The sequence below is a fragment of the Thamnophis elegans genome, chromosome 6, assembly GCF_009769535.1.
Source record: "Thamnophis elegans isolate rThaEle1 chromosome 6, rThaEle1.pri, whole genome shotgun sequence".
In the NCBI taxonomy this organism is placed as follows: domain Eukaryota; kingdom Metazoa; phylum Chordata; class Lepidosauria; order Squamata; family Colubridae; genus Thamnophis; species Thamnophis elegans.
In genome coordinates, this window is record NC_045546.1 from 56,390,251 (window position 1) to 56,402,126 (window position 11,876).

Sequence of the window (11,876 nt, forward strand, 5' to 3'; positions counted from 1 at the left end):
GGTCCAGATAGGGTCGCAATTGGTGCACCAGGCAAACCTGGGCAAAGGCCCCCCTGGTCACAGCCGACAAATGATGTTCTAAAGTCAGCTATGGATCCAGGAGGCCTCCCAAATTGCGAGCCCTCTCTGAGGGGCGTATAATTTCACCCCCCAGGCTAAGAGAATAGGTGGACCATCCTTGGGAGGGAGCATCAATAGCCACTCAGTCTTGTCGGGATTGAGTGCAAGCTTGTTCGTTCCCATCCAGACCCTGACAGCCTCCAGGCACTGGCACATCACTTCTACCGCTTCACTGAGTTGGCACGGGGTGGACAGATACAATTGTGTATCATCCGTGTATTGATGGTATTTAATCCCGTGCCGGCGTATGATCTCACCCAGCGGCTTCATTTAGATGTTAAATAGGAGGGGGGACAGGACCGAACCCTGCGGCACCCCATACGTTAGGGGCCTAGGGGTTGACCTCTGCCCTCCGACCAACACCGACTGCGACCTGTCCGAGAGGTAGGAGGAGAACCACCGAAGAACGGTGCCTCCCACTCCCACCTCCCGTAACCGCCGCAGAAGGATACCATGGTCGATGGTATCGAAGGCCGCTGAGAGGTCAAGGAGCACTAGGATAGAGGAGTGACCCCTATCCCTGGCTTGCCAGAGATCATCAATCAGCGCGACCAAAGCAGTTTCCGTGCTGTAACCAGGCCTGAAACCGGACTGAAAGGAGTCCACATAATTGGTTTCATCCAAGGACCGCCGGAGTTGAAAGGCCACCACTTTCTCAACAACCTTCCCTACAAAGGGGAGGTTGGAGACTGGACGATAGTTACTCAAAATGGCTGGATCCAGAGAAGGTTTCTTCAGGAGGGGTCTCACCACCGCATCCTTTAGGAGGAGCGGGAAGGATCCCTCCCAAAGAGAAGTATTAACTATCGTCTGAATCCAGCCACGTGTCACCTCCCTGCTGGTCGAGACCAGCCAGGAGGGGCACGGGTCCAGTACACAAGTGGAGGCACTCACCGCTCCCATGGCCTTGTCCACTTCCTCAGGAGCGACAAGTTGAAACTCGCTCCATAAACAGTTGCACTATTGAGACTGCCATCTTGACTTTTTGGACCTTGGGGGCAATCTTAACTGAATTTCTGCTTCCATAAAATTAAAGCATTCTATGGAATCAGCAAAAATATTCACTTTTGCATTTTAAAAATAGTTTTGTATTTTAACCACAGCTACATATATATTTAATAATAACTAAGCATCAATTAACCTTTTATCTATTGTTTTCTTATTTTCTTGATTGCTGCACTCTTTCAAGGTGGCACAGTATATCAGCCAGTAACAGTGGTCACACCTCAAGGACAAGTAGTAACACAAGCACTGTCACCTGGAACAATCAGGATCCAGAATTCACAGGTTTGTTCTACTCATTTCACAGAGTGGTTTAAAGTAGAAGAAGCCAGGATTTTAATAAGATGTGGAATAGGTTGTCTATACAATGAATTTATATATTTTTAATAAATGTGGGGGAAAAAGTAAAAGAGCATCTTCCTATACCCGGGATGGCGAACCTACGGCATGCGTGCCTCAAGTGGCACGCGGAGCCATTTTTCAGGGCACGTGAGAGGCTTTATAAGAGCCTGGGGAGGGTAAAAAGAGCCTCTCCTGCCCCCGGAGGCTCTCTGGGGGCTTCAGGAGCTTCCCTGAAGCCTTCGGAGCGTCAAAAATCGCCCCTATAGGCAAACTGGAAGTTTGGGAATGGACTTCTGGTTTCCTCGTAGAGTCGGTTTAAGCCCTCTGGAGGCTTCAGGAGGCTTCCCTGAAGCTTCCGGAGGACTAAAAATGACCCTACGAGCAAACCGGACTTCTGGTTTGTTCGTAGGGCTGGTTTAAGCCCTCTGGAAGGCTCCTATAAAGCCTCTGGAGCCTGGTGAAGGCAAAAAAAAGCATGCAAAAAATGGGGGAGCGCCTGTCATGCATGAATGCACACTGGGGTGTGTGTGTCGCACATTGCATTATGGGTGCGGCATGCCTGCGCACGACCCCCATACGCTCCCCCTTCTTATGGCACGCGAACCAAAAAATAAAATAACATTTCAGTAAAATTCCTTGTGCATAGAAAGCATATAGTGAGCATAAGGTTAGAACTTTTTCTCATAATTTGATAGTTTTCCACATGTTTCTTAAGAACTCAGCGCTGAAATAGTTTTTGCATTCAATATGAAATAGTACATGTGTCACGCTCCTTCTACTTTTAATACAAAAGTTGTGCTTTTTAATTATTCTTGTGAAATATTAAGAATTTTTTGATGATGTTTATGGTGTTTTAATAAAGTTCTATTGTTTAGCTCCAGTTACAATTAAACCAAGATTTAAGCATCTTGCATCAAGATGATGGATCATCAAAGAATAAAAGGGGCGTTCTTCCAAAACATGCTACAAACGTGATGAGATCTTGGCTTTTCCAGCATATAGGGGTAAGAATTTATCTCAGTGATTGGGAACACTTTTTTTAAAAAAAGTTTCTTCCTGATTATAATTTTATTTTATTGATTAATTGAATATGTGCCATCAATTTGGACTGAGTCTTCATGACTATACACACACATTTTCTCCAGGAGGAAGTGTTCCCAGTTTGCTCCTTCAGATCTTCCAATGGTGCACACATCGCTGCTGTAATTGACTCCCATCTGCCTTTTCTCTGGTCTTTTCTCTAGGTCTTCACATACTAGTCAATAATTTAAGCTTGACCATTTGTACTTTGAGTGAGACTTCTGCATTGATTTATTCAACAATCCATTTCTTTGTTTTCTTGGCTATTTTCTCCTGTACCAATTTCATGAAGGACAATACTTTTTAAAGTCTATTTCTGCTATGGCAAACAGGTGGCATGCATCACCATATTTGCCAGCACAGCAGCCCTCAGCTCTGGCACACATGCCCACGCCAGCCAGCTAATTTTCAGCCTTCCAGAGGTCTGGTTGGGCTGTTTTTCGCCCTCTCCGGGCTTCAGGAAAGCCTCCGGAGCCTGGGGAGGGTGAAAACTCACCTCCCCCATGTCGGGGTGGGTGGGTTGCACGTGAAGGTGGGTGGAGCACGCGCATGCACACAATAGCGCACACAGACACAATTTTGGCACACCTTTAGAAAAAGGTTAGCCATCACTGGTCTATTTCTATGGTTCCACTTGATTTGTGAAAGATGAATCAGACTTTCAGTAAATGCTCTTAGGTAAACTTGTGATTTTCTGGTTTTATTTCATTTGTATCAGGATTTTTTTTTTAAATCATGTGCTCCTTCAATCAGTAGTCTTTTGAGAATTATATTTAAGTTTCTGTCAGTCTAACCACTTCCTCAGGGTTTGGGAGAAATTCACTGTATAAAATGTTTAGCTGTATGCAGAAGCAGGATTGTTATGTGATTTGCTTTACTAAATGTACTCCATAGTCAAAAGGGGCCCCATGTGTTGTTAGTTTAAGATCATACATTTATCCTGTGATTTATGTAGTCATAATCAGCTTATTCATTAACTGAAAGTTCATATAAATGTTGCCACAAGTTTTTTATTTTATATTACATACATACTCTGTCTATCTACTTATAACATTTAATCCATGGGTACTACATAGTGCTGTTGGTTTTGATTAAAGGAGACAGCATTGTACAACTTTTATTATATCCATAATGAAATGATATTTGTCATCAAATGTATTGTGGAAATATTTTTTTACTGTCTCTCTAGCAGTGTCGTGCGGTGAGGTTTATGGCTGGTGAGGCACTGACACAGGGGTTTCAAATTTTTTTAGACTTGTGGACTTGAACTCCCAGAATTCCACAGCCAGGCATGCTCAGTTCCGATTTAAAGCGACAGCATTTGTTTTTCTCCTTTCCAAAAAAGTTTTCCTTCATTCTTTTTCTTCTCCCTCCCCCTCCTTCCTCCCTCTCTCCCTCCCTCCCCTCTCTCTCAAACAGATACATGCACACAGAGAAGTTGGATCCCTCTCTCACTCACTCACTCTCAAACAAACACAAACACAGAAGTTGAATTAGATATATTTTCCAATGGCTTGAAAGCAGCTCCTCTGCCATACTCCCCCCCATTCCCCTGCTACCTTCCAATCCGAGCCTTTGATTGCAGGTGGAGCCACGATGCCTTTTCAAACTTGTAATCAGTGAAGCTGGGCTTATATACTTTTATCCAGCTGTGTGTGTGTGTATGTCTCTGTGTGTGTGTTTGTGTGTGTTTGAAAAGGCAATGTGGCTCTGCATGCAGTCAAACTTTTTGAATTCCTCCCCCTCCCTCCGACCCACACATGTACCTTTTCCAGCTGTTTCAGAGAGGATTTCAACTGTGCTCTTGCCTGCCATCATGAAAAGAAAAAAAAATGTAAAAGGAAAAAGGCAAGAGCTGAGGTAGGCTGAGCTAGCTGCTGCCAGAGTCACCATGTGGATGACTCTGCTTAACTGTTTTAAAAAAGCCTCTAAAAAACACCCTCAACAGAAATTTTCACCAACTGGAAGGGATGTGTGTGTGAGGGGGGGGGGGAGAGAAAGAAAGATAAAGATAAAGAAGGATAGAGAGAGAGAGAGAGAAAGAAAGAAAGAAAGAAAGAAAGAAAGAGGAAGAGAGAGACACAAGAAAGATAAAAAGAAGGAAGGAAGAGGGAGGGAGGGAGGAAAGAAAGAGAGAGACACAAAGAAAGAAAGAAAGAAAGAAAGAAAGAAAGAAAGAAAGAAAGAAAGAAAGAAAGAAAGAAAGAAAGAAAGAAAGAAAGAAAGAAAGAAAACTTATGATCACAATTGAGCCCAAAATTTTGGTTGCTGAGCAAGAGCATTGTTAAGTAAGTTTCACCACATTTTCCAAGTTGGCTACTCCCACCTGGCCACACCACTGCCAAGCCACTCCCACTAGTCACATGACTGCCGAGCCACTTCCACAAAACAGGCAACAGCTACAGAATAGGTTCCAAAATTTTTTGAAACCCACCACTGGCTGTAGTCAACACCTTTTTTGAGGAAAAGGGAGGTGCCAAAGGGCCTTGCAGAGACATTGGATTACTCACTTGTTAAAATCCAATGAAATAAAACTGAACAACTATCATCCTAGGAAGGTTTTCTGAAAATGGGGACTGAAGTGGCAGAAGGCTGTTGAAGATACACATTATTTCGTTCCTTGACAGTCTTGAGTTCAGACCTGGCCATGGACAAAAGTTTCATTAGTTGATCTCATGGATGATCTTTGATTGGTCCTGTGAATGGAGGTGACACAACTATCTTTGTCCTCCTAGATCTTTTAGCAGCTTTTTATACTGTGAAGGATGAATTTTTTTGGACTGCTTGCAAGAGTTTGAAGGTGTATGCTTCATAGAACTATCAATTTGGAGTGAAGTATCATCAATATGCTGATCATGAGAGAATTCTAATAGAATAGTAGAAAAATTTGCTCTTTCTTTTGTGATTATCTGCACATAAAAATAATTTGAATACTAATATCAAGCATTTTAGGAAGGAGATTTCCTATGAGCCTGTAATTTCTAATATTAGAAAAGTTTGGAAGTATGACGAATACTATAAGTTGGCCATTAATACCACCAGGATTTTAATTGCTGGGAAATGGAAATCTGAGTACTGTCCTCACATTAGTATTACTTTAATAAATCACACCCTGTAATTAATGGAATTAAAAGAACTTAGCAGGTACAAATGAATTAAATGGCAATAGTTGAAATCACTGCAGGATGCATTATAGAAATTTTAATTTAGCTGGTCATATTTTATTTTATTAGTGGACAATTAACTTTTACTAAAATGCTTGTGGAATATTAAATCTCTTTTCAATTTCAATTTTCTTTTATACTGTAAGGGAAATTTGAAACATGTTACCACTGATTGCCTTGTGGAAAATATCTCTTAAAAAAGAGAGTAAAAAAGCTGATCCCCACCACAGAGACTCCTTTGCTGGACTTGCAGCAGCAACCCCTCTAACTGAATCTCTAACATTTTTGTTTTAAATAACATGTATGGTATTCTTAGCTGTAATTACTATCTTGTTTATAAACTTCTTTGGACAGATGGTTATAAAAATGGGATATGAATAGTTGTAATAAAAACTAAGACATTGTTTTAATGATTAATGTAATTTATTTAAAAATAAATTTAATTCAAAAAGAATAATGAAAATATTTCTTTCTGTAGCATCCATATCCAACAGAAGATGAGAAAAAACAGATAGCAGCACAAACAAATCTTACCTTACTCCAGGTTAACAACTGGTAGGTTGAACAGAATTATTTTATAGTTCTATCTCATCTTCCTTCTGGGAAACTCAAAGTAATGTACATTGTAGATCTCATCATATTTTACCCCCTGAAAAAAATCACCTGTGATCAAATGGAAATTTGGATTTTAACCCAGATCTCAATTTACTGCCATAATTTCTATAAAGGTAAAGGTTTCCCCTATCCAGTCATATCTGGCTCTAGGGGGCAGTGCTGATCTTCATTTCTTAGCCGAAGGAGCCAGCATTGTCTGAAGCCACTTCCATGATCATGTGATCAGCATGGCTATATGCCAAAGCTCGCAGAATGCTGTTTTCTTCCTACTGAAGTGGTACCTATTTCTCCACTCGCATTTGCATGCTTTTGAACTGCTAGGTGGGCAGGAGCTGAGGCAAGAATGGGAGCTAATCCCATCACATATTGCTTGGATCTCGAACCACAACCTTCTGGTTGACAAGCCCAGCATCTTAACAGCAAGGCCACTGTGTCCCTTTATAATTTCTATACTGCGTGTTTATTTTCTACAAATTCATAGTCTGTGAAAAAAAAATCAGTGTATTTTGCAATAGAGAATTTTGGATAGTGTTGGGAATATGTAATTTACCTCATAACGCCAAATGGGAAATATTAGGCTGGGAATTTTGAGAAGAAATCGGCAAATTACCTCAGTTCAGGCCCAAACCACCCAGCCTGAAGGTCCTTTAGAACACATGCTCAAATCTGGATAGCTTCATTGTGCATTGTGACACAAGAATGCCTTAAGTGGGTGATTGTGGCCTTCCTCCGATTGTTTGATGAAACCCAGTTTGAAAGACCTTTGGTACATGGTCAGAGGATTCCCAAGCAACTGGGAGGATTTCAACACATTGCCCAAATTTACCAATCTGGATGCCATTTGGCCACTTTTGCAGGACAAAGCTCTTCTAAGGGTGGGGAAGAATCTGCAAAGCATAGCTACAGAAAGGAACATGATAATTTGTTCATAGATTTCTAAAGTTACTTTGGAAGTTTACATTTTACCCTTGTTTAGGTTTATCAATGCTAGAAGGAGAATTCTCCAGCCAATGTTGGATTCCAGCTGTTCTGAAACACCAAAAACCAAGAAGAAAACAGCCCAAAACCGACCAGTTCAGAGGTTCTGGCCAGACTCCATTGCATCAGGAGTAGCTCAGCATCAATCAAATGAACTTACTATGTCAGATGGTAAGCAGATGCTTTACTTCATTAAATTGCTTTTAAAAACTACTTTATGTTTTACTTTACTGATTGATGAGTCAGTATGTAAATATATTCAATTTATCTGTATAAAGCCTAATGGAAATAATGAATTGGTATAGGTTTAATTTACTAAATACGTTTTCATGGATGGCATAGAAAATAGAAATGATTAAATCTGCCAAAGTAGACATGATTAGACAAGTACATTTATAGCAGTGGATTGAAGCTAAATATCCCTGTTCCGGCATTTAATGGGGCTTCTCCACAAGTAAAAACTCCATATGTCACAAATTTCACATATTAGCTTAACTATTGATGTCCATTTAGTATACTGTTTCCTTGAAAATAAGACCTCCCTGGATAATAAGCCCAATTGGGCTTTTGAGCGCATGCACTAAAATAAGCCCTCCTCCAAAAATAAGTCCTCCCCGAAAATATTGCAACACAGCACCTGAAAAATAATAAGACCTCCCCGAAAATAAGGCCAAGTGTTTATTCCGGGGGTCAAAAGAAAATAACACACTGTAACAAACATTTTCAGGGAAACACGGTATGTAAACATTTGCTCCAGATGTTGCAAATCTTGTAATGCTACTTTAAGATGATAGCACCTTAACATTTCCAAAATTCAGAATTCTTATTTAGTCCAAAGTAGAATAAAGCAAAATGAACAAATGTCATTAAAGTGCTTACTGAGGAAAAGAATGGACAAAATGGTATGTGTAATTGTAATTCATTTCCAATTGTTAAATTTACAGCATGCAATCTAAAACTTTTTTTCCAGTTTATTTTAGAAAATAAGATGAAATGCATATTTCAGTAATGAGTTGTGGGTTTTTAAAAATATCTCATTGTTTTTTCCAACTGGACTTGTACTTTTATCCATTTTTAGGGGCTGTTGTAACAATTACAGCTCCCGTCAACATGAATGTAGACAGTCTCCAATCGCTTTCATCTGATGGTACTACTTTGGCTGTTCAGCAAGTCATGATGGCAGGGCAAAGTGAGGATGAATCTGTAGACAGCACGGAAGATGATGGAACAGACCTCTCAACTACAAATATCAGTGGGCTGGCCTTGGATAACAGTGATTCTCTGCAATAGGAAGCAAGAGGACCCGACCTAAAATATTAGGAAAGACAAAGGACTGACTGACTTTTTATAGTTTGCACAGCAAACATTTTACACAAGTTTTATTTCTAATATGTTTTATATGTAGATATAGAAGAGTGCACTTTTTTGTATTTCATAGTAAGCTTAAAGAGTGTCTTTGCAGGTGCAGCAACTTCTTTCAAATGTGTTGTTTTTTGGTTTTAATTTTGAAAATCTAGTAAGTTAAAAAATTATCATCCCATTTGTTTTCCTAAAGGTATTATTTCATTCACACACAACAAAAGCTGAGTCAAGCTGAAAAAAAATGTGTATAATGGGGTTGCAGACATGGGGTAAAATGGTGGCTGCCTGGAATGTGAGTTAGTTTTACATTAGCATGGATTTAAACTTACCCAAACCAGACAATTACTATGTTACTCAGTTCCTTGCTGTTCTATAATATCATAAGATCTGCAATTTTCAAACATACAACATTGCACTGCTATGGGAGAACTGAAAATACTTTTTATCTTGTTGAAAGTAACCAGTTTCAGTTCTGTCATTTTAACAAAGGTGATTAATGTAAATGTAAAGCATGTCAAACTAATGTATGGGATTTGTTTATGAAGTTAGCCATGTAGATTTGAAAGATGCTTCTGCACCTTAAAAAAGGAAATTAACTGCCTGTCCAAAGTGGGCAACATAATACGGAAAAAAAGAAAGAAAGAAGTGAAAATGTGTGATTCCTAAAGAATGCATGGCATTTACTATAAACTTAATTTCTTCAGGAGGAGTTAGGTGGACAACTCTAGATCTCATTGTACCTTTAAAATTTCCTGTTCGTATGGCTACCACAGCTTTTTTCTCAACAAATTTTCTTCCTTTTTTATTCATTTGCCTAGTGGCTCCTTTTCTTTTCTTCTTTCCCCCTTTCCTTTCCTTTTCTTTTATTCTCTTTTCTTCTTTTCTTTTCAGCAAATAAGGTGAGGTTAGAATGGCAATAAAAGAAATAACAGGAGCCAGAAGAAGCCATGATTGTAGCTCTCTTCTGGTTATGCATTCCAGTGTAGAATTCACCATGTAAGAAGCAGCAAACCACTCCTACCCTGTCTTAGTAGCAGTGGTGACATCACTGATCTCCACTAGTGTGACATGATTGTCTACAATATGGAGTTTGACAATGCATGTTTTTTTTTTTAAAAAAAACCTTACATGTAAAAGAAGGCTTCCAACTGTTAACAGCCATGCCATATTCAAAAATAACTGGCTGTTAATGGATATTAGAACATAATATAAAGAGTGAAAAGATTATTAATGATTCTTCATGTGTTGATTCTAAATGGGAGTCTCCTACCTAAACTGGTATTCTCTTATCGCAGTTCAAGGATACATTTAAAGGTACAATAGATGTTATAAGGTGTACTCCTAACTAGTGTGTCTGTCCATTGTTTGCTATAAAATACTTATTTTTACCTTTATCAGGATTCTTGGATGAAAAATATTTTTATAAATTCTCTAAGAATTGGACGGATGACTGTATTAAGCATGAGGAAAAAGTGTTTAGTACTACTATTTGAAAAGTTATGAAAACTGTCCAAATTGAATAAACATGCCTATGTGACATCCTATGATTCTCTGCTGTCCCATAATGATACAATTCATAGTAATATATTATTCCTTAATGGGAAGCTGGATACTGGTCAGCACTTTGTTATTCACGCAAACTACTATTCAAATTATATTTCTGTCCATATTGAATGCTGTCTCACAAGAGTAGCTTTTCTCATGATGTTTTCTGGATATTTTGGGTCTTTTAACTCTCAGAAATACAAGCCAACAGCATCTAAACCAGTGGTTCTCAACCTTCCCAATGCCACGACCCTTTAATACAGTTCCTCATATTGTGATGACCCCCAACCATAAAATTATTTTCGTTGCTACTTCATAACTGTAATTTTGCTACTGTTATGAATCATAATGTAAATATCTGATATGCAGGGTGTATTTTCATTATTACAAATTGAACATAATTAAAGCATAGTGATTAATCTGCCAATCTTGGTTTGGGAGATCAGCCAGGCTGGGATTTTCCAGGATAAAACGACCTCCCTGCTGCCTCCAGGAGCAGTTCGTGGTTTACATGAGTTTCACTTTGTTAATTTTACTTTTTTTACATTCTGTTCCCCCCACCCACCCACCTAGTTTTCTTTCTTTCTTTCTTTCTTTTCTTTCTTTCCATTCCTCCCTCCCTTTTCTTTTTCCTTTCTTTCTTTCTTTCTTTCTTTCCATTACCCCTTCCCTTTTCTTCTTTCTTTCAATTCCACCTCCCTTTTCTTTTTTCTTTCCTTCTTTCTTTCCATTCCTCCCTCCCTTTTCTTCTTTCTTTCCATTCCTCCCTCCTTTTTCTTTTTTCTTTCTTTCCATTCCCCCCTCCCTTTTCTTCTTTCTTTCTTTCTTTCCATTCCTCCCTCCCTTTCCTTCTTTTTTCCATTCATCTCTCCCTTTTCTTCTTTCTTTCCATTCTTCCCTCCCTTTTCTTCTTTCTTTCTTTCCATTCCTCCCTCCCTTTTCTTTCTTTCTTTCCTTCCTTCCTTCCTTCTTTCTTTCTTTCTTTCTTAAACACAGATTAAGAAGTTGCCCGTTAAATGGGATTTTAAATGGAGGCTTAAGCTACCTTGAACTGTGCTTCCGTCCCGAGTGGAATTCCTCAGGACGGAAGGAATGGGTGGGTGAGGCCTATCCTCCCCTCCTGCCTCTCCTGTCAGTCCTTCCCGGGGCCCAAAAAGCCTCCGAGCTCAGTTTAGCCTGCAGGACAGGACCGGCGGCGGGGGAGGCAAAGGCAGCATCCAGGCCCAAGGCGGCTTGAATCCCAGCATGTGCCTGCCTGGGCGAAAGCCTGTCCCACTGGCTGAATCAGGTGGCCCGACTGCCCCGCCGGTCTACTGCTCTCCGGGTGCCTTCGAGCCCCTGTGCAGGCAGCTGGGCTGAAGCGGCACCGCCGACTGCGCTCGCTTCAGACAGTCCGTCGGAGCCGAGGCTGATCCACTACCCAGAAGAACCCGTCTCTCTCCCACTTCAGCGCCTCGGCCTTTCCCTGGCGTGGAGACCGGGTGAGGCGGCATCGGAGCTAGGAGGAGGCTGCTTCGCCACCCAGCGCTCTTCAAGCACCTGCTGCTTCAGGATGCGCTCCTGAGTATGGGCGACGCTGGTGGAGGTGGATGGTCTTAGGCGACTCCTGTGAAAGGGTCGTTCGACCCCCAAAGGGGTCGCTACCCACAGGTTGAGAACCACTGATCT

The 11,876-nt window shown here is 40.5% G+C and overlaps 1 protein-coding gene across 6 annotated transcripts in view; it reads left to right on the forward strand.

The window, feature by feature from the left end:
* The window catches only part of PKNOX1 (PBX/knotted 1 homeobox 1), a 42,362-nt gene extending 32,157 nt beyond the window's left edge, over nucleotides 1–10,205 (forward strand). For all 6 annotated transcript variants that reach the window (XM_032219523.1, XM_032219521.1, XM_032219526.1 and 3 more), the window contains 5 exons: nucleotides 1,310–1,407; nucleotides 2,340–2,468; nucleotides 6,187–6,263; nucleotides 7,300–7,472; nucleotides 8,380–10,205. In XM_032219523.1, coding sequence (XP_032075414.1) covers nucleotides 1,310–1,407; nucleotides 2,340–2,468; nucleotides 6,187–6,263; nucleotides 7,300–7,472; nucleotides 8,380–8,591 — 689 coding nt within the window. In that variant the 3' untranslated portion in view covers nucleotides 8,592–10,205. The remainder of the gene's footprint in view (nucleotides 1–1,309; nucleotides 1,408–2,339; nucleotides 2,469–6,186; nucleotides 6,264–7,299; nucleotides 7,473–8,379) is intronic.
* Nucleotides 10,206–11,876: the final 1,671 nt, after the last annotated feature.